This window comes from Lycorma delicatula, chromosome 1 (assembly GCF_047948215.1).
Source record: "Lycorma delicatula isolate Av1 chromosome 1, ASM4794821v1, whole genome shotgun sequence".
In the NCBI taxonomy this organism is placed as follows: domain Eukaryota; kingdom Metazoa; phylum Arthropoda; class Insecta; order Hemiptera; family Fulgoridae; genus Lycorma; species Lycorma delicatula.
Genome location: NC_134455.1, coordinates 151,855,125 through 151,880,684, shown reverse-complemented (window position 1 = coordinate 151,880,684; position 25,560 = coordinate 151,855,125). Strand labels below are relative to the sequence as shown.

Sequence of the window (25,560 nt, the reverse complement as noted above, 5' to 3'; positions counted from 1 at the left end):
GATAGACTTTTTTAATTTCTTACTACAAACACAACTCAACCTGATCTGTATTACAAAATTTACACTGGTGTTAATCTTATCACTAAAGAGTTATATAGGCTAGACTGCTTAATTTCCTATTTTTCCCAAAAAAGTGAGTGGAATTTTGATTTTTTTCAAATAAGTGATATTTGTTTCATATTCTAAACTACATGACTTTGCTTCCACATCTGCTTAGTGTACTGTATGCATTTCAAAAATTTCTACAAATTACCTTTTCTTTCACTACTCATTCTTTATCAGTTAACCGACAATTATTTTGATGTCCACATCTCCACTTAGCAAGTATGTTACACTCTCAATCAGTCTATCCACAATATATCTCATGAATTCTTCTAATTTGTTAGTTTTTTAATACTCCAACATTTACTGAACAAGTTGTATTTTTAATTCTGTTTACAACATTGCTTGTTCTTATGTTGCAAATCATATAGATTAATTACTTTGCACACAGTAAGGCACGTTAGCATGTCTTACTTTTACATATTCTGGTACCACATTTCAGATTATTTGAAGCAATTTACCGACTAACAGCTCCTTAATAAGATTTATACTCTAATTTATAATGGTATCAAGCAATATAACTTTAACACTAATCAAAGTATGATATATTTTTCTGTAAGTTCAATTAAATCAAAAGATAAAATTACAATTTATTTTCTAACAAAATATTTAAAATGATACCTACAACAGTATTTTTAAATGAACAACAGTTTATAAACCTGTATGAACAAATATATCCTTTTTTTTCTTTTAAGATTTTTAACCCCATAAAATGAAGATTGATTAATTCATACATTACTCAGTCAAGTTTTTTGTGCAACACTAATTCAAGACTTTATTAATGTACTTATGCATTACTTTTATTTTAACCACACCAAATTACTAAATAAAGATTTTCTTTCCAGGACAATTAATAGGAAGCTCAGGAAAAATGTTGACTTTGATTTTGTAAGTTTCAATAATCTTTAGAAGAGGAGTTGATATGCTAAATCTCTTCTTAGTTTTATAATTTTATTGATAAAAGCTTATAATATTTTATTTAGTTTTATTATTGCTATTAATATGATTATATATTTTTAAATAAAATACATGTGCCAGAGGACATTATAATTTTTGAGTATGCTGACAATGCTTGCTGTAATGTTTCAATGTACAATGAATATTATCTTAGTAATTTCTTGAACTAAACTGAAAGCTTTACAAAATATTTTAGTGAATCCTACATTCTGCAGAATTTAAATCTCTGACCTATACTCACAGACTCTTTAATGTCATAGAAAAATCGTGTACTAATGAAAATAATTTTTCCCTTTTATTTATTTATTCATTTTCAATTAGTAATCTCATAGAATAATAGTATACTACATACTCAATATACTACATTCTGTATAAAATTGTTAACTGATTTCTTAACAAATCAAAGGTAATTCATTAGTCATTTTTTTCTTTACATTAAAAATTATTGTGTATTATTTACATTAACTATTTTATTGTTTTTTAAGGTAAGCCTAATATAAAGAAGAAAAAGAAATTCGCAAATTAAAAAAAAATCCAAGCAGAGAATGCTGATTTAACTACCAAATGAAATAAAAACCTTACTTTTTTTGTGTCCAACACAGACAAAGAAAATTTTAGTGAGTAAATCAGTCTAATATTATTTTTTAAATAAATGTAACATTTGTGTTACATAATTTAAATTTTGGATTCAAAACCAATTTAAAATTAATTCAATATTTCTCTCCATTTCTTTATTTAATATTTTGTTATCATTATAAATTCATTAAAATCACCTAAATAATTTTATAAGTACTTACATCCTAGTTATATGTATTATGTCAATTACCTATAAACCTACCTTTGACTATGTCACTTATCTTTTGATTACTGTTGTTTATATGTTAATCAAATTATATTAAATTGTGTTTTCAGTTAACTTTGTGGAATGGAGTTAAAAAGAGCTATACTAAACAGTTATTGAAATAAACATGGAAACAATAAACTCTCAAAAATCTTTTACATATATTTTAATTAAAATTTATCATAAGCAGATCCTGAGGAATAGAATACATAGAAAAATTAAATAAAATATTACAATATTAATAAACATTAACTGAAAAATAAACAGTGCTTATAATAGATAATTAATAAATGATTTAGTATTTTTTAAATATTTTACTTTATAATAAAAAACAGAGAACTTCAACAATCACAATCATCTTTATCACAAATTTGTACAACAGAACTTATTAAAAGAGAATTTGAACACTATGAATAAAAAAGGATATTTTTAAGGAAAAAAATAACAACACACGTTTTCCTGCGTTTATTGTTATACACAGAGTGTATCATGAAGTTTTCCTGGAACTTTCATAACCTATTCTACCAGTGAAAATAATGGAAAAATTTTACATTAACATAAGTCCTAAAATACTTGGTTTGTAGTTACAGCTAGTGAAAACATTTCACTCGGATTTCAGCTACCCCAGTGAAATGAGGTCATACTGAAATTTTTAGGACATTAATTAAGGTGCAGAATTAATGATTTATAATGGTTTTTGACCCGAAAAATCAAATAAAATAGATCCCAGAATCGCATCTGTATTAGTTTCTGAGAAATCTAGGGTGAAAACCAATAAATTGGGGTAAAAAACCTGCGTTTTATGTCTGACATACAATAACTTTGTTAAATGAGTAACAGACAAACAAAACTTTTAACCAAAACTTGTAAAAAATTTAATTCTGAACAAAATGGTGTAAGATAAGTTGAATAAATCAAGGAAAAGTTGGAAAAATTAAAATTTTTTTTTGAAACAGTACATTACTACAATTGTCAGAAAAGTACTTATTTAATGTAAACAAAACCCAAATTCTTTTTTGTGATGTGAAAAATTTGCAAAAACAAAATTTACTGTTAAAATATATTCTTCAATGGGCGATTCGGCTTGTAACAAGTTACATGTTAAGTGACAACACAAACACAGGACTCCGCTGCTTATAAAGCAGCTTTATTATAATGAGATTACAGATACATTCTTTCTAATCATTTAATATTTATCAAGAAAATCTATCAACTTCTATAGCCTTCAAGCTTGTAAAATTAATGAAGGGGTTACACTAATATAAACGGAATTGAGATTACTATGAATACTATGACATGGTCATACTGAAATCTTAAATACACATCATTGATAATATCCATAAAGAATTTACAGACAGAGGAGAACCAAATAACATGATAGAGACTAGACAATGAGCTGGGATTTACCTATGAAAAGATATCTTACTTCCATTAGATGTTAATTGTATTTTATATTTAAAAGGTACTGATAGTTCCTATAATTATTATTGTTTCTTGAGTCCTCTAACTTCACATTTGGGTCTTAATCTGTTTCATACTAGATGTTCTGAATATTATTTTTCAGATTTTTAGGGTCAATTCACATAAAAGATATGTTTATGCTCATTAAAAGTTTGCTCTATATAGCATTATTACCACTCACATTTACCCATGTAATACATATTTTTAAAATGCTTCATAGGTTTAATTTCAGTACTGCAGAGGAATCTAAGATTTCATTAAAATATTGAGCAATATTATTTCTATTCTGGTTCAATGAAATTCATTATGTTGCATAAAATAAATAATTTCTAACATTTTTACTGTTATTCATAAAGTTCAGAAAGTTTGAGCTCAACATATAGCAAAAATATGAGCTAAACAGATCAAATAAAAAATAATGCAATAAGAAACTGGAAAAAAGTACTAAATGGTTCAAATAATGATATCAATTGAAGAACCATTTGAAATGTTAAAAATTTCACTAATGAAACATTAAATATAAAATAACTACAATAAATTTACAAAAAATGTATTACATTATACTACACATTATTTAATATTCTGTAAATATGAGCTTGTATGTATTACATTATGTAAATGTACATCACATAATAAAACTATTTAAAATTTTAATTTTATTATTAAAAGTAATTCACAACAAGCCAGTGTAATCTAGAATACCAATACAGAATTTCATTTCTATGTAAACAAAATATTTAAAAAGATAAATGTTTTAAAAAAGATGTACTATAGAATCAGTATGTGTAGTTTTTCATCCATCAGGCTGTTTACACAATACAGAAAAGTATGGCTACTGAGTTTTAAATCATGTAGCAATATTAGCAATAGTTGTAGCATTATTGAAAGTTGATAGGGATATTCTTAATATGTTGCTCATACAGATTTGCATAAGACTTGCTTCAATTCAAATGTAGCTCACTTACAACAATAGTTTTTATAAGCCCACTCACTTTTATCACTAGTCAAAATCATGCCTAGCTTAAAATTGAACAACGTATCATTCTCAGTTTTCTAACTTACCTCAATCTCCAATAAAACACTTTCACTGTCTTTTAGAATAGCTGTTTTTGAGGAGCACAAAAATTTTTTTAAAAGTTGAAAAGAGGTTGAAGATGACTCGTGGAATAAATGTACAATCATTCAAAAAACAGATGAAAAAATCAATAAAATTATCCAGTGCAATCAATGCTAGACAATTAGACTGATAGCAGAAATGGTATAAATTGGCAAGGAGATGGTGAGGAATATGTTACTTGATAATTTGAATACAATAAATGTGAGCACAAAGATGGTGCAACAAATTCTCACAGCAGAACAAAAGGAGATGCAGGACATTTTTCTGACATCCTGAAACAAATAAAAGAGCAACTACATTTGTTGCAAGGTAACAACTTGTAATGAGACCAGGAAACTTAACAGCAATCAATGCAGGGAGAAATACAAGATCCCTAAATACGAAAGAAGTATGAATAAATGACCCAAAATTCAAATTTATATTCACTGTTTTCTTTGATGCCAAAAACATCATGACTAACTGGGTACCTCAAGATCAAATAGCTAATCAGCAATAATACCTCAAATTCCATGAAAGAGTAAGAAGAAAACAACTGAACTGTTCAATAATAAATTCTTAAACTGATTTTCTGTTGAACAATTTACCATTCATACAATGTAAATCAATGTGTTACACATTGTATGAATAACTACAATTTTAGTTGTAGTTATTACTAAATGTTAGAAATCCAAAATTAAGAGAAATAGACAACCAAAAAAAAATTAACTACAATGAACACTGCTGATATTAAAATGAATTATTACAGTAAATAAAAACTATTTAAAATAAATACTTATTTTGTATTGAAATAACAAACAATAATAATATAGTTTAAACAATTCATTTTTTGAATACATACACTTATCAATTAAAAATACCTTCAGGGCCTTTTAAATTATTTTCTTCTTAATATTCTTATAAATTGTGGCAGTTTATTAAAATACAGAGAACCTCCCATATGCATCAATTCTCTCTTTTTCTGTTTATCTTCTGGAACCACCAGAAGCTAAACTTAAATGGGGGTGATTTGTATGAATGTAAATGAAGTGTAGTCTTGTACAGTCTCAGGTCGACCAATCCTCAGATGTATGGTTAAATGAAACCCAACCATCAAAGCAACACCAGCATCCACAATTTAGTATTCAAATCCATATAAAAGTAACTGTCTTTACTAGAATTTGAACCTTAGAAATTTGACTTCGAAATTAGCTGATTTGTGATGATGAGTTCACCACTAGACCAACCCTATGGATCTAAGGATTTCTGGAATGATATATGTTATCTATAACTAAATCAATATGGCATGGTTCTTATTTCATGTTTCATAATGATGACCTTCATAATTTACATAAATATTATTCTCATGTATCATTACTAATTGGCTGAACAGTATCCCCATTTATAATATTAGTAGTATTTTGTTGTCGATACCATACATTCTTAGGGGGTTTTGTTGGAAGATAAAAGTTTCATGGAATGTCAAATTTGTTAATGCAACATGATTAAATAGGATACTTCATGATAAATCATTACATCACTCACAGTAAACTTGACATCATTTTTAAATATTTATTTTGCTTATTTAAACAGTGGTCTAAACTATTAATTCTTGGAACTGCTTGAAAAAGTTATGTTGAATCTTCAGGATACAATAAAGGGACATAATCTTTGTTAGTGCCAAAAAATAAGTCATGCAATTGAATTTTAATAAATTAAAAATACTGATCATTTTATATATTTATATTTTCAAATGTGTGTTTGTTAACAAAGAAAGAAAATAGTCATTTATTATTAAATATAATAATATTCATTTGTATCAAACCAAGCAATAGGAAACTACATTTATATTACACAGCACAACATTTCTCAACGCCTGTGAAAAGTACTGTGCTGTGTATGCTTACTAACAAGCTTTCTATGTTTCAATTTTTAATAAATCATGATAATCACTTATTATAAAAGATAATAATATTCATCAGTATCAAATCTGCTAACAGAAGTATATTCACATTACATTGCACAATATTTCTCAACACCTGTGAAAAGTACTGTGCTGTGTATGCTTACTGAGAAGTTTTCAATCTAAAAGAAAAAAAAATTAATAAACTACTAAACAATAAAAGGTCTTCAACAATTCCTTTAAAATTAAATTGAAATATTTCATTTTGCAAAAACAGTGTTGATCAGTTAAAAAAAAAATGCAATAAACCTAATATTTTCATATTCGTTTAAGGATTAAAATTACTTGCACCAACGATATTTACTTAATTCATTATTTACTTAATAAATATTAAATATTTTATTTAATATTTATTATTATTTTATTTATTTCATAAATAATTATTTTTGGTTCATTAGCAAGAAAAACCTGCATAAAAAATAATTATTTACACTTATATGCTCCTTTAATGAAATTTACAAAAAATAAATAGAATACATAAAAAAAGATTTGTTGCTTGGTAACAGTTTTTTAGATAAAACTAGTAAAATTACTTTTGTATAACAATTAATAAAATAAAATTAAAAAACTGTATAATTGTATAAAATGTTTTAAAATGTAATTGTTTAATAATAAAAAGTGTTTAATAATGTGTTTATAATATGTTTAATAATATAACTGTACACATTTTTTGTAATCAACAGTTGAAATATCAACAGGTTAATACAAAAAATGCATATTTCTTGAATTTTGTTCAGATAGGAAGTTTATCACAACATTAACTCTGATTACAAAAAATGTGACTTTGATAAAAATAATTTATCATCTCCCTCAAAAAAAAAAAAGCTGAACAATACTTTACATAGATGAAGTTCGGCTTTTGAACCTCTTAGATCAGTAAAAATTTATAAGAAATTTGAGAAATGTAATAAGAAAAAAAATACATCTATATAGACTAAAAGCAAAGAATTAGTTTAACTTTTAAATAAATTAATTTATAAAAAAAAATTATCATTTATAACAGATTATTTTATTTTGATTACATTTAAATAACAATATTTTTATTTATATTCTATCACAATTAACAATTCCATAGAAAAAATGAACAGTTATTTTTATTATTTAAATGTAAAAAACTATGCACAAAATTTTCATGAATTTGAACTGAATAGTAGTTACACAATTCTAAAGTAAGGGTTCTTCTTCCTTTGAATGAACTTACCTTATAATATGGTAAAGTTTCTTAGTGGATGATTTTATATAAAAAAGCTGTTTTAAATCAGAGTTCACACTCGAATTGTAAGTAACCTAGTATTACATTTAAATGAATGATATGCATTTACTAACAATTTAATTATATTCATCATGTACCAAAACTGCTATAACAATTTAAGATTAAAACTTCCATATACTGTTTTTTATAATGTTTAGTACCAATATAAATTTTCAATTGATCTGTCATAGTAGATTATAATTAAATCAGCTATTTATATCAGTGGGACATGTATAATTCAATACAGATGTACATTTATGTGTTACAATTTTAGAGCTTACAGGCAACCTGACACTTGTCACAAATCACTCCTGATAATGGCAAGATCATTTACAAGAATAACAAGCATCCATTGTCATACTAACTAGAAAAAGTGGGAAGTGAAATAGCTGTACAGATAAATTATTTCTATTAAAGAAAGTTACTCTGATCAGTCCTCTGCACTCCAGGTGTGCAGAGGAATGTGTTATAACACATTTACATGTGTTATAATCATAAAAAAATATGCAGTGTAAAGAGAAATAATTTTATGCTAAACAATACAATTTTACAAGGTGAAATAAATGTTTCTTTAATTTCAGAAAAGTAAATAGAATAAAATAATTCATTTTTATTACATGCTTTTCTTTACATTCTGAGGACATGGTTCAACCATGTCCTCAAATCTTGCAACTTTAATTAAACTCATTTCTCGACATCATACAATGGTGAAATTTTACACAGCAACGTAAGCTGGGTAACAATATAATAATTCCATTGTTAATTTCATATACATTTCTGTATTATATATATAGAATATTTATATATAAGTTTTCAAAGATACAAGGGGAAGATCTTGAAGGGAGCTGAATCGATAAGATGTAGCTGTTGATCTAACTGATTTTTGACTGTCGATTCTGTATGAGTAGATTAGGTGGCTGCTGAAGCAGATTTTAATATAACTGTTGTAAATTTACCTTCTAAAATTTATGTATGCTAATCTTCTGATTTATTTATAAGTAGACGGTATCATTTATAGTAATGGAAACTAATTCTCCAGATTATAATGTACAATAAAACTGCATAAAAATATTTTTTTTTCATTTACCAAAGGTTTAAATAACTTTAAAATAAAAACTTACTTGTCAGTTTAAAAACTTATAAAATCAAAAAAAAAATACACACACACACACATATATATATATATATATATATATACAGAGTGGTAAAAATAATTTAAAAGAATTTAATCTGTTCAAATATGATTTCAAATAATATAATAATGTATTATAAATATGAAATATAAACCACCAAAAGACAGTAATTAGTTGGTTAAACTTACCATTTCCAATAACCAATTTTCAAGGGATCCAACATCTTCAGTTGGTATTGAATTCAATAACTACATTAAAAACGTATTAATTTTATAATTTGTCAATTTATTGTTTTCTGTTTTAAAAATTATGAAATTTATTATGAACGTACATGCAAATTCTACTGTCCAGTACTGGAATGATGTAATAATTTTTAAAACAGAAAACAGTTTAAAAAATTACAAAATGAATATGTTTTAATGTAGTTACAGAATTCAATACCAACTGAAGATACAGGTTCCTGCAAAATTGATTATTGTAAATTAATATGGTAAGTTGATTTATCTAGTTACTGAGTTTTATTGGTTTATAATTCATATAACATAAAATTTTATTACCCAGTGGTCAATATGTAAATGAATTATTTGAGTTTTCAAAAAAATGATTTTTTATATATATATATATATATATATTAAGTTGTACGTATATGTAGTTATATAGCTGTATATATATATATATATATATATATATATATCTTTTTGATAATTTCATTTAATTATGGCTAAAAAAAAGTAAAATTAAAAAACACTTTTAAAACAAGCTTTTCTAAAAGAAAAAGAAAAAATTCATACTAAAACGTAATTTTATTCTTAAGAGGATTAATTTAAAAAAGTTACTTTCAAGAAAATTACTTTTAAAAAATTTTCTATTTATGCATGACTAAAAAGAAAAGCGTAGGGCACACTTTAATTACAAAGTCGTATATGTCTTGAAAATAATTTTTTTAAAGTAATTTTCATGAAAACTAAATTAATCTTTACTTTTTAGCATGAGTGGTTTTATTTTGTTAATGTAATTTTTTTTTGTTGAAGGAAAGCTTGTTTTAAAAAATGTTTTTTAATTAACAAAAAAATTTAACAATTATAATAATTGTTCCACATGAATATACAAAAATAAAACTAGATTTTATAAATTATTCTCAAAAATTTAAGTTAGTAAAAAAAAATAAATATGAAGCACAATATACAGACTGATTCAAAAAGGACTTCACTATTTTAAAAGCATATAATGATTTATTGAGATAACTTACAGATTCAGTCAAGGTCTCATTTCATAGAAAAACACATCAAGTTTGTTACCCAACATTCACTTTAGATGTGGAAATTTTGGATTTAGGACTGTTGTAACATCTAGTAGTGAACCTCCCCTTTTGATTGGAATCGACTGAACTAAAAGTGTCCAAAAAACCCCAAAATCCAAACAATTTGGATTTTGGACTTTTTCTTAACGGCAGTAATAAGCTCTCATTGAGAGATTTTCAATGATATATCATAAGTGGTACTTATTTTCATTGGTTCCAGAGTTATAGCCAAATAACATTTTAATTAATGACAATTGTATCTTAAGAGAAGGCACTTCGGTTTGAATAACTTTTTTTTTAATTTAAATATATTGCTTTATTAATAATTATTAACCTCTCATTGTAAAAACATTTTTACGATGAATAATAATTCAATAATAAAAAAAAGAAAAAATATGTGAAGTTTTTAATAAAATAAAATTTGATGTACTTTTCATTTAAAAAAAAAAAAAGAAACGGGTAAATGTAATCTAATAGGCACACAAGAAGTGATTGTCTACATCAGATTTTTTATAGAACAAATTAAAATTACCAAATTATTATAGCTTCTTTGGCAGACACTCTAAGAAAAATTACCAGGATAATTTGATGGTGATGCATGGAAAATAGGTTTTCCTGCAGAGTTAACTTTTCTTTTTTTTTTTAATGAAATGAGTAAAGGAAAGGTGTATGTTTGTTGCTTTACATTTAAGTAAAGCAACAAACTTTACTCATTAAGCCTATCCTGCCTATTCTTTCTTGTGGTAATAACACTGTCAAAGTCGCAAAAGTATTAAGTAACGATGTTCTCTAAACAGTTAATCCCTGTGATAAATAGTGTAAATGTGTTTCATGCTGAATATTACCACATCAGTGATTCTCAACCTTTTAAGCTCCACAATTCCCCCCAAAAAAATAAAATAAAATGAATATTAAGCAAGCCCCAACCACAACCCAATGAAACCTAATTAAAACTATTTAGCTGCATTGATAGCGATGGGTATGAACATGCGTATATTAAGTGTACAAACATGAGCAATTTACAGCTTCCAACTTGATGTGTATGTGCGTTTTATTTGGTCTGCATAATATTAGTTGCTTGGTTTGGTTTATTTGGTCTGCATAATATTTGCGGTGAGAGCGTTATGTTCGATCATGCAGTTCAGGCAGCACTGCTGCCTGGCACCATGTTATATTAAATATTAGTTTTTTCTTCTTTTCAACATAATTTGTTTGTATTTTATTAAACATGTGTTTTATTCATTTTTTTTTTTTTTTAATGTAACACGCAACCATATGATATGGCCTAGTTGCCAAGCTTTTTGGATTCAATCTTATTATATTATCGCAAGATGTATTAAATTATAATTTTTAATTCGAATCGGTCTTAGTTTTAATTACAGTTCACTTAACATAAATGAAACAATACATATGATATATTTGAACATGTCGTGCTCTAAGCAGTATAAAAAAAGGCTTAAGGGATTGCAGAATATCAGTTTAGTTTCAAATGCAAAGCACACATCTGATGCCTTTATTTAAGTTTTTAAAAGCATAGTTTTATTGAAAATTATATATCTGTTTTATATTCTGTTTTTTAGAGAGCAGTCAATCAAATGGTGTAACTGTGTTTTCTTTTTTCAATTAGATTCTAAGGCAAAATGGATCGATTTACAAAAAAACGAAGTAAGCAATATACATCCAGTTGATCAACTGGTAAAAAGACAAGATTGTACAATGACAATTATTTAAATTATGGTTTTTATCTCACTGGATAGAAAGCAATAATGCGCTGCTCCCTTTCAAGTTCTCTCCGATGAAAGTATGAAGCCATCAAAATTAATTTGACATTAGGAAACTAAACATCCCGATCATAAAAGCAAACCCTTGGAATTTTTTGAAAGAAAATTAAATACTTTGAGAAATCAACAAGTTTCTGTTTATAAATCAAGCCATACTGATAAAAGTACACTTGAAGCACCTTATATCATAGCATTAAAAGTAGCACAGATGTCCAAACCCCATACAATCGTAGAAAACCTCAAATGCCTACTGCAATTGGTATGGTCAGTGCTTTAGTAGATATGAAAAGAAGCAAAAAAAAAAATATAGAAAAAAGATTCCGGTTTCTAATGATAATCAAGGCAAATTGATGGCATGGCTGCTAATGTTTGCAATTAGATGTTCAGCAAGTGAGTTTAAGTCAGTTTTTTAGTATTCAATTTGATGAATCAATAGATGTGGCAAACATTTCTCAGTTCTTATGTTTTGTGAAATATGAATGTGATAGAAACAGATCAGAGAAAATATGTTGTTTTGCAAATCAACACCTAATCATGCAACAGAACAATGTCTTTTTGATGTTTTTTTTAAGAAGCTACAAAAGTACAGCATAGATTGGATAAAGTATACTGCAGTATGTAATGATAGTACAAAGGTGAAAGGGAAAGAACAGTGGTTTTCTGAAAAATTAAAAGATTATCTTATACCATGGTGGAATGGATGCATTGCTTCCTTCACAAACATGCTCTTACTATAAAAAATATGCTGAAAAATCTCAAACAAATTGTTTAAAACTGTAAAAATGTTTAATCTTATTAAACATCGACCATTACAGAATAGGCTGTTGCTAAACCATGAGATGAAGGATGAAAAGTAGAATCTCTTCTTTTCCATACAGAAGTCAGATGGTTATCATGGAGGAGTGTTAACCTGGTTATTGGAATTGCAAGAATTATTAATATGAATATCAGTTACAATATGAATTAATAATATTTTTCCAGGATAAACAAATGTTTCAAAACATTTCTCAATGTTCTGTTCTCAATGTTTTTTTTTTTACAAAATAATGAACATATGTTGGCTTACTTAGCTGATGTATTTTCCCATATAAATGACTTTAATGTGAATTTACAAGCACAAAATAAAAACATTTTATTAATGACAAAATAAGTTCATGATTTCATTAAGAAGCTTAATAACTAGATTACTCGCCTTCAAAGTAAATATTTTGAATGTTTCCACTCACTCCTGATTATACTGAGAGATTATACTGCTAAGTTATCAGTTGAGATTCACAACCAGCTCACTGAAATGTCTGATGATAAAACGTTACAACTACAAATTACATCTGAAGATTTATTTATGTTTTGGCTTGCTCATCAAAGTGAATATGGGAATTTAGTCACAGAAGCATTGAAAATATTAATCCCTTTCACCCACATCTTAAAATGATTTCATTAAGGGTCTTTCTGTAAAAGAAATCAACTGTAAAAAGGGTCTTTCATGTGTGGCTGCGCTAAAAACTAATTATAGTAATCGCCTTTTATCACTTGAAAACCATTTGCTTTTGTGTGTTTCTAACATACAAAAGTTTCTCCACTATAGAAAAACGTACAGAGCATACAGTTTCTCCATATAAGGAGAAACTTTTAAATGAAAATCCATCTCATTAGAGATGGATGCATTTGTACAAAGTTCAAGGAAGTATTGTAATCACAAAAAACCTCGGTTTTCAGATTTCAACAGAAATATCCATTTTGACCAACCCTGAATACATTTTGACTAGTTTCAGCATGACGTCTATACGTATGTATCTTGCATAACTCAAATTAGCAGTAGAATGTTGAAATTTTGATTTAGGACTGTAGTAACATGTTGTTGTGCACCTCCCCTTTTGATTGCAGTCAACTGGAACAAAAAGCCCAAAATGCAAAAAAATTGGATTTTGGACTTTTTCTTAACTGCAGTAATAAGCCAAGGAGCTTTTCAACGATATATCATAAGTGGCACTTATTTTCACTGGTTCCAGAGTTAAAGCCAAACAGAACTTTAATTAATGAAATATTTGGATTTTACAAGGAGAAGGCACATTGGTTCGAATCAGACTTCATTTCCTTTTTTTTTATTGATTTATTAACCTCCGATTGTAAAAATAAAATTACAATAAATAATAATTCAATAAGAAAAAAATGTAATAAAAAATATATGTAATTTAATAGGTGTACAAAGAAGTCTTGTGGTGTCCACATCAGATTTTGTTTTACATGTGTATATAGAAATATAAGTAAAATATTTATAATAGATTATTTTTTTCTCATAAAATGATTTCATTATTGTTTATGTGTAAATTCTAGGTTAATTTTGTGACCCTTTCTGTTCATATCTTGACCCCCAGGTTGAGATATACTGTTGTACAACTCCAGTGATCTGTTCATTGAACAAAGCGAGTAGAAACTGCTGTTGTTTTCATTTTCCCTAATATACAAGGGTGAATCAAATATAAAAGGTAATTTTTTTATATAAATTTATTAACAATATACACAATTCATATCTTTATCATTTTTCTCTATGTAGTCTCCTGTATGATCTACACAATTTTGCCAGTAATTTGGAAGCTTGCATATTCCTTGTTCAAAAAGGTTTGAGGATGAGTCATCAACCAACTGCACATGTGCTCCTTGATGTATTCATTGTTTTCGGATCGTTCCCTTCCAAGCGATTCTTTCAAGGAAGCACACAAAAATAGTTACAAGGAAACAAATCTGGACTGTAAGGAGGATGGTCGAGGGTTTCCCAGTGCAATTTTTCCAATTTATCCCTTGAAAAAATTGTGGTGTACAGCCTGGTGTTGTCATGGAGAAGGACATCACTGATGAGCATAACCCCCGTCTTTTGTTTAGTAGGTGACTTCTGTTGACTGTAGCAACTGACAATAGTAAGCCACATTCACAGTTTGTTGATTGTGGAGAAAATCAATGAGTAAAATTCCTCCCGAATCAAAAAAAATTGTTACAAGAACTTAACCGGCTGACAGACAGATTTTAGTCTTCACTGTGCAGCCTTTATCCTTCCTTCACCACTCTTTACTTGCCATTTTTGACTTTGGAGTGTAATGATGGACCCATGTCTCATCATATGCAACCATGCGCCTTGCGCCTCAAAAAATTGTCCCCTTCTTACTGAAACTGATTCAAAAGTCTCTCATAGATCTCTAAACTGACCCGTTTTGAATTTCAGTCAATAACCTCAGAACCCATAGAGCACTAATTTTTCTAAAGCCAAGATTATCAGTGATAATGGATTGAGCACTCCCATAGCTGATACCAACTTCTGAAGCTATTTCTTTAACAGTGAACTGGCAATCACCTTCAATAAGCTCTCGAATGGCACGGATATTGTCAGCTGTGAGACTTAACCTTAGGTGTTGACCATGACTTTCATTTCCTACACTTTCTTGCCTCCACTTAAATTGTCTGGTCTACATACATACTCGCTTCTGAGTCAATGTAGTGTCCCTAAACTGTACCTTTACACAAGTTAAAATTTTTGTGGGTTTAACGCCTTCATTAGTTAAAACCTTTATGATTATATGCTGTGCAACAGATGACAAAACCTCTTGCTCACTCATGGCTGTACTGATGACAGACAGAGCAGAGGAGCTATCCAAGCTGGTTTCTCCTTTCTAACACACCAAACATTAACTCCCCAACTCTGCCATCCAGTTTGGAACTGCTTGATGTGTAGAATAGCAAAATTACCGTTTAAATTTGATTCACCCTTGTACATAAAATGATAAGCTAGTTAGTCATGAGATCGGCTATGCCATTTTCAACAGTGACCATAGACTTATCTCAGGTTGCTCATTAACTAGATGATTATGGCTCGTAACAAATAAATTAAATCATAGAATGAGAAAATACTTGTAACAAGAGGCATAATTAAGTAGAAGTATCAGTGACATATAAAGTAATAGGCCTTTATGACACCTATGTTATAAGTCCATGTCATTGAAATTTGTCTAATGCTGAAATGTTCCAAATAAAACTCATGACATATTTTTTAACTTAGGGAATAATTTTAAAATTCATCTCTTCTAGTTATTTTTTTTCTTATAAATTTCAAAGAACCATTTATGTTATTGTAGATAATGTTAAAAGCATACTTTGATTGACAAAAGTACTTGGTTAACTGTACAAATATTAATGAGCTTATGTTACAACTAAGGCGAGGCTATGAAGACGGAGGGGTCAAGGATTCTTGTATGTAAGGCAGAAATTCCTAGATGCAAGTAAAGCAGAGATTAAAGAAGGGATTTTTATTGGCCCACAAACAAGGTAAATGGTCAGAGATGAAATGTTTAATCTGTACAGATGTACAGATACAACAAATGTACAAATGGTCAGATTAATGTTTGACTGATGTACATAACTGATCGATGAATAACAGAATTACAAAGAAAATATTCCTCTTTTATTTTAAAAGAAAAGCTGAAAGCATTTATTATGATAAAGTTAAGAAAGATTTAAACAAAGCAGGGATAAAAATTTTGGGCCTTCAAAATTGGAAAGGAGGATTTTTTATGTAAAAAGAAGCTCCAAAACAAAAATGAATAGCAATTAAAGAATTCAGGAAAAAGGCTAGTAAGAGACTTAAAAAGTGTTGGCAGGAACAGAAAAAGAAAGATTAAGCAAAATATTAAACATAGTCCATAGTTGGCTGAAATAGAGAAATAAAGAAGAAAAAAGTATTACATGTAAACTAATTTACTGGTCACATTACAAATATGCAATAAGTAATGTATTGGTAATTTTTAAACCGTTTTTTTTTTTTTTTTTTTTTTTTTAATAATTACACTTATATTAACTTTAAAATTTAGAGTTTTAATTATATTTTGTGTACTTTATTCAGGTATAGTTAGCTATTGTTTCTGTAACCAATCTTCAACTTCAATTAGTAAATGAATTAACTTTTTGAAACTGAGTTAACCACTCACTTGACATGAGACAAAAATGTGCTGAAAAATTAACATTAAATTTTCCACATGATATGAGATTAAGTTTATTAGGAATTTAAATAAAATTTGTAACAGTCTATGTATTTACAAAGATCCAGAAGATCTACATAAAAATCAATATTGGACTAGGGCATTGGATTAAACAGCACTCAAAATCAATTGCTTCTGGGAATACATGGAACATCCAAATTTATTAAAAATGGAAATCTCTAATATAAATGAGTTAAAACTGATATTTAAGTCATAATTTATGAATGACCCTTAGGAACACAACTCCCACATAAAATGTAATCCAACTATATAAATGTATTAACTACAACCATATTAACAATAGATCTATATCATTCAAAAATATTTCTCTTCACTAAGTTATTCTGCACATCTAAAAGAGAATTTTGGACCTGCTAGATTGGTTCAAAACAGCAAATTATGTACAAAAAAGTAACACAAAACTAAGTAAAAAGTGCAAAATACAGTGAATTATAAATAAAATATCACATAAAATATTTTATAGCACTTGAAGACTACAATGTTTTAGTTATTTTTGTTCACTGATTGTTAACCCATAGTGTCAAAAGACTCTACTAATAAGTAAGCAATTGTTTTTTCTTACGAATTACACCTTTTATATAAGACTTTTTGAGGACTCTACATACAAATAAATTTTTATTGTATGTTCTATGGCCAGGGATGCTACTATATTTCTCCATTTTCCTCTGGGGATGAAGAAACTGAAGTTGAATCTTTTTTAAAAGTTATTACAGGATTATAGCAACCCTTACAATAAGTTTTTAAAACAATGTAATCCTATGTTACTAACATTTGTTTTACTACTTACTTGTTGGATTTTCTATCTCTATCTCTGCTATGGGATCTTCGTGACCTATCTCGTGATCGGCTGCGTCGTCGATGATCTTTGCGATCCTTGTCTCTGTGGGTTTTACTCCTTTTATAATCACTGGGGCTCAATGATCTAGAACGGCTCCTAGACCTAGATCTCTTTCGATGATGCCTTCATGAAACAGAAAAGTTACACAGACATTATATTTTTGAACATATTAAACCTCTATTGGTACTAAAAGTAATTAAATAATTTTATTAAATAGTAATAGTAATAATTTTATTAATAGTAGCTTAGATATAATACAGTGTATAAGTTTCCTAATACTGCTGTTTAATTATTTTATTTTTACATTAAGGACAATGAATTGGAAAGTGTTGAAGAATATAAACACCAAAAAGTTAATACTTGGGACAACTCAACAGAATAACTCACTACTCCCAGAAGAGGATACATCCACAACAGATTGATATGACTGCAAATAATAATAAGAACACTAAAGTATAGTAATTATTTTTAAGCTCTTTAAATTTCAAACAATTACACTCTTAATCTATTTACTTCACTAATAATTTTTTTTTATTCATAACAGTATGAATGAATGAGAAATTTTTTTAACCGTTTAAATGTTTTTAATTTTAATTATTATTTAACAGACTTCTTCACAATTTTATCATTAATATCATATTTCAGAGTTACATACACAATAATATTTTCTTTTTAAGTGTCATTGATTGCTATCTTGTTACTAGCAACTAAAAAATTAAAATAGCATAAGTGAAAATGCACCCACCTTTGTTTAATTCACTGATAAAAGGAAATTAATTTATTAAATTTTACTTAAGTTTTTGGAATATTATAATTACTTTAAACCCTAATTTTAAGGATTCAACTTTATGAAATGTTTAAAGTATTAATTATAATGTTGTAAGGTTTATACCTTATTCACTGAAATAAATTCATTGTTTTTTAATAACAATTATGTTACCTGTTAAACTCAATCTTACAATAATAAAATTGCAGTTGACTTTTTTTTGTAATTTAGTAAGTAAAACAATTGTTAACAATCAAAAAGTATAGATTAAGACCAGTGCTGCTAAATTTTTTTTTAAGATTACATACATTAAATTACTGAACTTTGGCTACCTTTATGTTTAATACACAATGTAACCGTAATACACAAGAAATTATGTAATTAAGATTAATCAACTGCAAAATATTTTCTCAGTGATGTATAAGTACTGTTTATTGTTACTTGTAAGATTTAGTAACATTACGGGTAATGTTACTCATAATGTTATAAGTTTACTTTATTTTCATTGAAAAAAATATGCAGTTTCCTCATATGCATAACACATACAACATTTATTTTTTATGTTTCCCATACATCCCTATTTGCATTACATACATTAAAAAGTAATAAAATATTTGCTACTAATATACTTGAAATATTAACTAGATATACTTAAAATAGAAAAAATATATATATTTAAGCTAAAATTAAAAAAAATTAAACAACTTAAAAATAGATTAAAAATTTTTTTTAATAATATACTTTACTTATTAATTATATGAAAAAGGTAATTAGTATGAATGATATTTTTGGTAAATTAATATTCATAGACCAGAAATGGTCCTTTTTTTAAAAAGTTACAGCCTAAGCTAACAAAAGAAAATACCTTAGTTTATAATTTAACAAAAAAAGGAAAAAGTGTTGATCTAAATTAAAGCAATATCTATTGTGCAGAAGATGTAAAATGCTACTGGATGAAGAGGTTTAATACTGAAGATTTTGCTAATTTATTTCTAAACGGAACAGATAAAAAACTGCTAACTCAACATCTTAACAGAAAGGAAATAAAATTAAAGCTTTTGACATGGCTCCGTGATCTGATAAAAACTTAGTCTATAGTTTCAACTAGTACTTATAGTGACAAAAACACAATATATTTAAAATTACCAAGCAATAAAATAAGTGACCTGGTTGTATTTTTTTTTTCAAATGAAGAGATAAAGAAAAAAAAAAAAAATGTTACATGTAGGTAAAATACATGCAAAATTGTAAAATAAAATAAAGTAAATTTTTGCATTTGTAAAATAACATTACAGTAGTAAAATGAACATTGTTATCAGATACATCTGAAGATTATGTTGCTGATTTGAGTTGTAATTTGACAAAGCCAAGCAGGCTTTTAAAACTTGTATTTATTAGCTTCAAATCAAACTTCTAAATTCCTTATACTACAGTGGAAGTTAATAAAAAAAGAATAGCAGGGATTTAAGATCAGACTTTTTTTTTATTAATTAAATGGTTTTTACTTCAAGTGGTTTAATAGCAGTAATTTACAGTTACACTCAAATCTAATATTTAACCCACTGGCTGTAGTATTTTTTTAATGCATGTTATTTTCATGTGTCAAGTCTGCACTGTCTAGTATTTGTGTTTCCACTGGCAAAGTGAAGGACACTCATACCTTGTAAACCTTTACCTCTTCTAATTCTACCTGTCAGTCATTGATAGAACTATTTATGTTAGTAATGTTATGAGGTGTACAAATGTCTATCTTGTTTAGTTTCCAACCATACCTATACATCAGGTACTGGACTAAAGTAACTTTAAGTTACTTTGTTAAGTTACTCAGTTTACGTTGGTAAGTAAATTTTATCTTTTTCTTACCAGCTAGCTAGGAACTGTAATGTATAGAAGGGAAATCGAGGGGGAGAGTAAAATGACTCAACGTAAATGCTCATTCAGGATGTAAGTAATCAGTACCCCAGCAAACATGTTAATGAATTACATTAAATACATGTAACCAGTATGCTTCAAATAGATTAATAGAATTTAGACATCAATTTTATTAAAACATTCAAACTAGACAAATTTGTTAAAAATTATTTATGTTCAACATTTCAACAAAAAACTATTTTAAAAAAACTTTTTTTAATCTTTTTCCAATTTTTACAGTTAGGTGAATAGGATTTAATGACATTTTACAAGTGGTTGCCCTTTTTGATAAGAATACTAGAGGGAATGTAATAAAAAAATTTTTAGCTAGTGAAAAATATGATGCCGACGATCCAAACCAGACCTCTGGATGAAAGATGAAGACATTACACTTCACCATGAACATTGCTATACATATGTAAAAAAAAAACCAAACAAATAAAATAAACTTTAAAGCAATTAAATCACAGATTTCTAATTACGATACTTCTCTTTTGCGAGAGAAAAATTCATAGATTATAAAACACAAATTCACCACTCACTCACACTTCACTCTTTAATAATAATTTATATTGAGATTCACTATTATTAAATGCACTATTTTCAGGCGGTTAGTTAAAAATTTTATTCACATCTTTAATCAGTTTCAGCCTATGATTGGGAAAAAGAAGAAAAGTATATCAAGTATTATACTGATGAAGATCATTCTCATTATAAATACTTCTATTTCTAAAGATGAGAACAACCAATTCATACTATCTACTTTCTATAATTAATTAGTGCAAAGTCCTCTTCTGCAGAATAAATATGAACTAATCTCCACGAAATTACCCCAAAAATTAGTTCCATACCAGATCAGAAAAAAAAAAAAAAAAAAAAAAATTTGTTGATTCATGCTTTGTTTAAGTCTTTACTTTTTTTGTGTTCTGGAATTTTTATTCATTGTTTTTTAGGAAGTCAAGATATTCGATTTATAGGTGGATTGGTAAAGCAATGTCCTTATGTAAGTTCAGCATTTTTTGTTTCTTTAATTTGTTTATGTGGGTTTCCTTTTTTTTCTGGATTTTACTCTAAGGATTTTATTTTAGAGTTTTTTTTTTTGTTTAATTATAGAATTTTTTTTTTTTTTTTTTTTTTTTTTTTTTGTTGGTGTTACTTTTATTTATAGTTTGCGTTTAATTTATTATTTATTTTCTTCTAATTCTTTTTTTTTTCCTTATATTAATTTTTGCTACAGTTTTTTTATAAATATTTCTCTTCTTTTTTTATATTTTTCTTGTTTATTTGTTGGTTCTTTTATATTTTGATTATTTGAGGATGATTTTTTTTTTTGTTTTGTCTTTTGATTTTAAGTTAATTCCTTTATTATTTTTTTTTTTTTTTTTTTTTTTTGGTTTATGATGTTTTAAGTTTTTTATATTTTTATTTTGGTTTAATTTATTTTTATTTTTTTAGTTCTATATGATTTTTAAGATTTTATTCTTCAGGTTTTTTTTTAAATCGTTTTTTTAGTTTTTGTTATTTTAGTTATAGATTAGTTGATTCTGGTTGGATGGAATATTTTGTTTCAGGTGGTTTAGTTGGATTTTTTCGATGGTTAGGTTTTTTTTTTGATAGGTTTACTTTAAATATTCTTAAGTTTTATTTTTTTTTTTTTTTTTTTTTTTTTTTTTTTTTTTTTTTTTGTTTAACTATTGTACATAGAACAATTTAACTATGTGTAGTAAACAATCAAAGAGGTTTAAACCAATGCTGTATCATTAAAAATCCGATAGAAAGAACACATTACCTTAAACAATTATGAAAACATAAGATATGATTCTACAGTTTTAAATTATAATTAATTATTAAACCTGAAATGTTAGATGAATTAAAAGATTCAACACATTTGCTAGAATCTACATTAATGTTTTTCTGCCCATATGTGCTCTGAAAAAAAAATAGTTTTATTGCAATTTAAATTTTTCTACGGAAATTTATTTTCAAAGGTAATTATCCTTCAAAATGGATAATTGGTAAGAATACAACCCATAAAATCTAAATCATACTCATAGGCCTTACAGATTTTATGCTAGTTTGTAAACTTTTAAACTTAGGACTCTATTACAGCAACATTGTGACTTGCTTGTAATAAGAATTATTTTTAATGAAATAAAATTACTCACATCATTTACATTAAACAAGATTAACAACACACCCAGTGTTGACTTCTATGGCACACCACAACATTATAATTAAAACCAGACAACTACAACCAATTTTATCTGCAAACAGAACTCTTGATAAGTTTAAAAATTTGATAAACAATAAATGAACTTGATAAACAATAAAAATATCCTACAACCTCTTCTCCAAAAAAATACAATCTGCCATGGAGCGAATCATTCTTAATGAAAAAGCATTACTAAATTACAAAATAAAACAAACACTCTCTGAACCCTTCCAAGCTTCAGCACCTAAGAAACCAGATTAAAAACAGAATTGTTAATAGTACTACTATCTCTAAAACATGATGCTAATCTGTGCAAATGTTATCCTCAAAGCAATTTTACAGTTGTATAATTGCAATTTTTTCAAATACCTTTCAGAAAGCTAAGTAAGGCAATGAAGCTGTAGTTTGTCATTTCAAGGGAATCTCCTTTTCGAAATGGAATTATACTTGAAAATTATAAAATTTATGAGAATATTTCACTTATAATTAGGGCAATGCAAATCTCATAATATTCTTTTAATCATTTATTTTTCTCTGAAAACTAATCATTGGAAGAAATATTAACATTTTTTAATTTAATATATAAATGAAAAAAAAAAATTATTCTTGTCTATGGAAAGATAAAAGTATTTAATAAATAGTTCTGCGTCAATTTAAAATCAAATATTTTTTTCTTCTCATTCTTTAATTAAGTAACAGTTTACTGAATATTATATAATTTATCACAGTATCCTTGCTTATTTACATAAATCTTACAGAATTACTTTAAATGATGCTTTATTTCATATAATTTATATATATATATATATATATATATATATATTATATAAATTATTTGACAAAGTAATATTTTTAATATTCACATTATTCCTCTGTACTATTAGATTATATTTCAAATTCTATTAATATAAACCACCTAGTACAGAATATTGAAATAAGATATATCTTACCTTAATTTTATCATGAAAGTACTTTCGCAAGATCCTGCATCCTCAGTCATAATTGAAATATTTAATTAAACTGCATGTTAAAAATTAAAAATACTGTGTATTAATATACTATTAGTATTTTTAATATGCAGTTTAATTAAATATTTCAACCATGACTGAGGCTGCAAGATCCTGCGAAAGTACTTTCATGATAACATTAAGGTAAGCTACCAGGGGTGTAAATATGATGAAACCGAAATTTTTGTATAGAAAATACACGTTTATTGTATGAAAATGATAAAAAATATTTTATTCAAAATATTGTTCATTGCTAGCTATACATTTTTCCCCATCTCTCTGATAATTTATGAATACCATGCCAAAAAAAATTTGCTATTTTGAGGCAAACCAGTCACTGAGCCATTTTCATACATTTTCATAAGAAATGAAGCGCTGCTCAGCAAGTGTGTGTCCCATCGATGCAAATAAATAGTACTCGGATGGAGCCAAGTCTGGTGAGTAAGCCTCATGTGAAAGTGTTTCCCAGCTGAACACCTCATCATTTCCTTGACTGGTTTTGCTGTGTGTGTATGATGGTGTATTATCATGAAGCAAAATCACTTTATGTTGCCTTTTTTTGATATTCTGGTCATTTCTCACGCAACACTTGTTTCAAATAAATCATTTGTTGTCAGTAGCATTCAGTATTAACAATTTTGTCAGTTTTAGCAGCTCATAGTAGATCACACCCTTCTGATCCCACCAAACACAGAGCATTGTCTTCTTTCCATAGTGATATGACCTTGAAATCAATGTCGATGTTTCACCTGGAGTTACCCATGATCTTTTATGCTTGGATTCTCAAAATATATCCACTTTTCAACACTTGTCACAATTCGATGGAGAAATGACTTTCTTTTGTACCTGGTGAGCAGCATTTTGCAAGTGGTTTTTTGGTTCTCCTGCTGTCTTTCATTCAGTTCATGTGGAAACCATTTTCCCATGACTTTCAAACGTATGGAGGTGGTTTCTCATGCTACATTTAACTGATCCATGGGTTGTTGTTGCGTTTGAGTGTCATCCTCATCCAACAATATCGGCAATTCGCTGTCTTCAAACTTTTTTGTTGATCTTCCACGTTCTTTGTTTCTTACGTCAAAATGGCCACTTCTGAATTTTTTTTTAAACCACTCAAAGCACTGTGATTTAGCAAGAGCATGTTCATCGTAAGCTTCAACAAGCATTTGATGCTATTCTGCAGCAGTTTTCTTTAAATGGTAACAGAAAATCAATGCTGTCCACAAATCGTAGTTTGTAGGTACAAAACTCAACATGTTCAACGCTAATTAAAACTACGCTGTTGTATGAAACTTGTATTGTTGTGAGTTGAAAATCTTTGTCAACTGTCAAAGAAAGAAAATGGCGCCAATGACGTGGTTTGATAACAATACACTGACAGCTAGAGCCATCTACAGGCAAATTCTGGTATCATATTTACACATATATCTTATCTCAATATTCTGTAATAGGTAGTTTATATTAATAGAATTAAATTATATATACTTACTGCCATGTTTTTATTTTTATTTTTATGAATTAGATAGGATATTCTCTCATTACATTTTTTTAATTATTTTAAACTACTAATAAAAATTGTAATTATAATGGATAAAATTTCTTAACTTGCTTGTACTTGTAGTTTTAAACTTTTTTTTCTAAGACAAAGTTATGGTAACTAATTGAAAAAAAATATTTAAGTAAATGCATTCGGATAATACACAAAAATATGACCAAGTGACATAATTTTTTTCCAAATGAATAGCTGCATAGATTTTGCTAATTAATTTATGCATCTGTCAATGAAAAATGTACATATATTATACCACACAAATGACAAAAATATCTACATGCAAATTTTTTAATTTATATTTTTATTATTAATAGAATAAAATACTTTTATAGCCTTCCATTTGATG

At 27.2% G+C, this 25,560-nt stretch overlaps 1 protein-coding gene across 2 annotated transcripts in view; it reads right to left on the bottom strand.

The window, feature by feature from the left end:
- Positions 1-25,560, bottom strand: part of Prp5 (pre-mRNA processing factor 5) — a 122,305-nt gene that overhangs the window by 91,241 nt on the left and 5,504 nt on the right. For both annotated transcript variants that reach the window (XM_075365141.1, XM_075365132.1), the window contains one exon: positions 17,716-17,889. In XM_075365141.1, the coding sequence (XP_075221256.1) occupies positions 17,716-17,889 (174 nt within the window). The remainder of the gene's footprint in view (positions 1-17,715; positions 17,890-25,560) is intronic.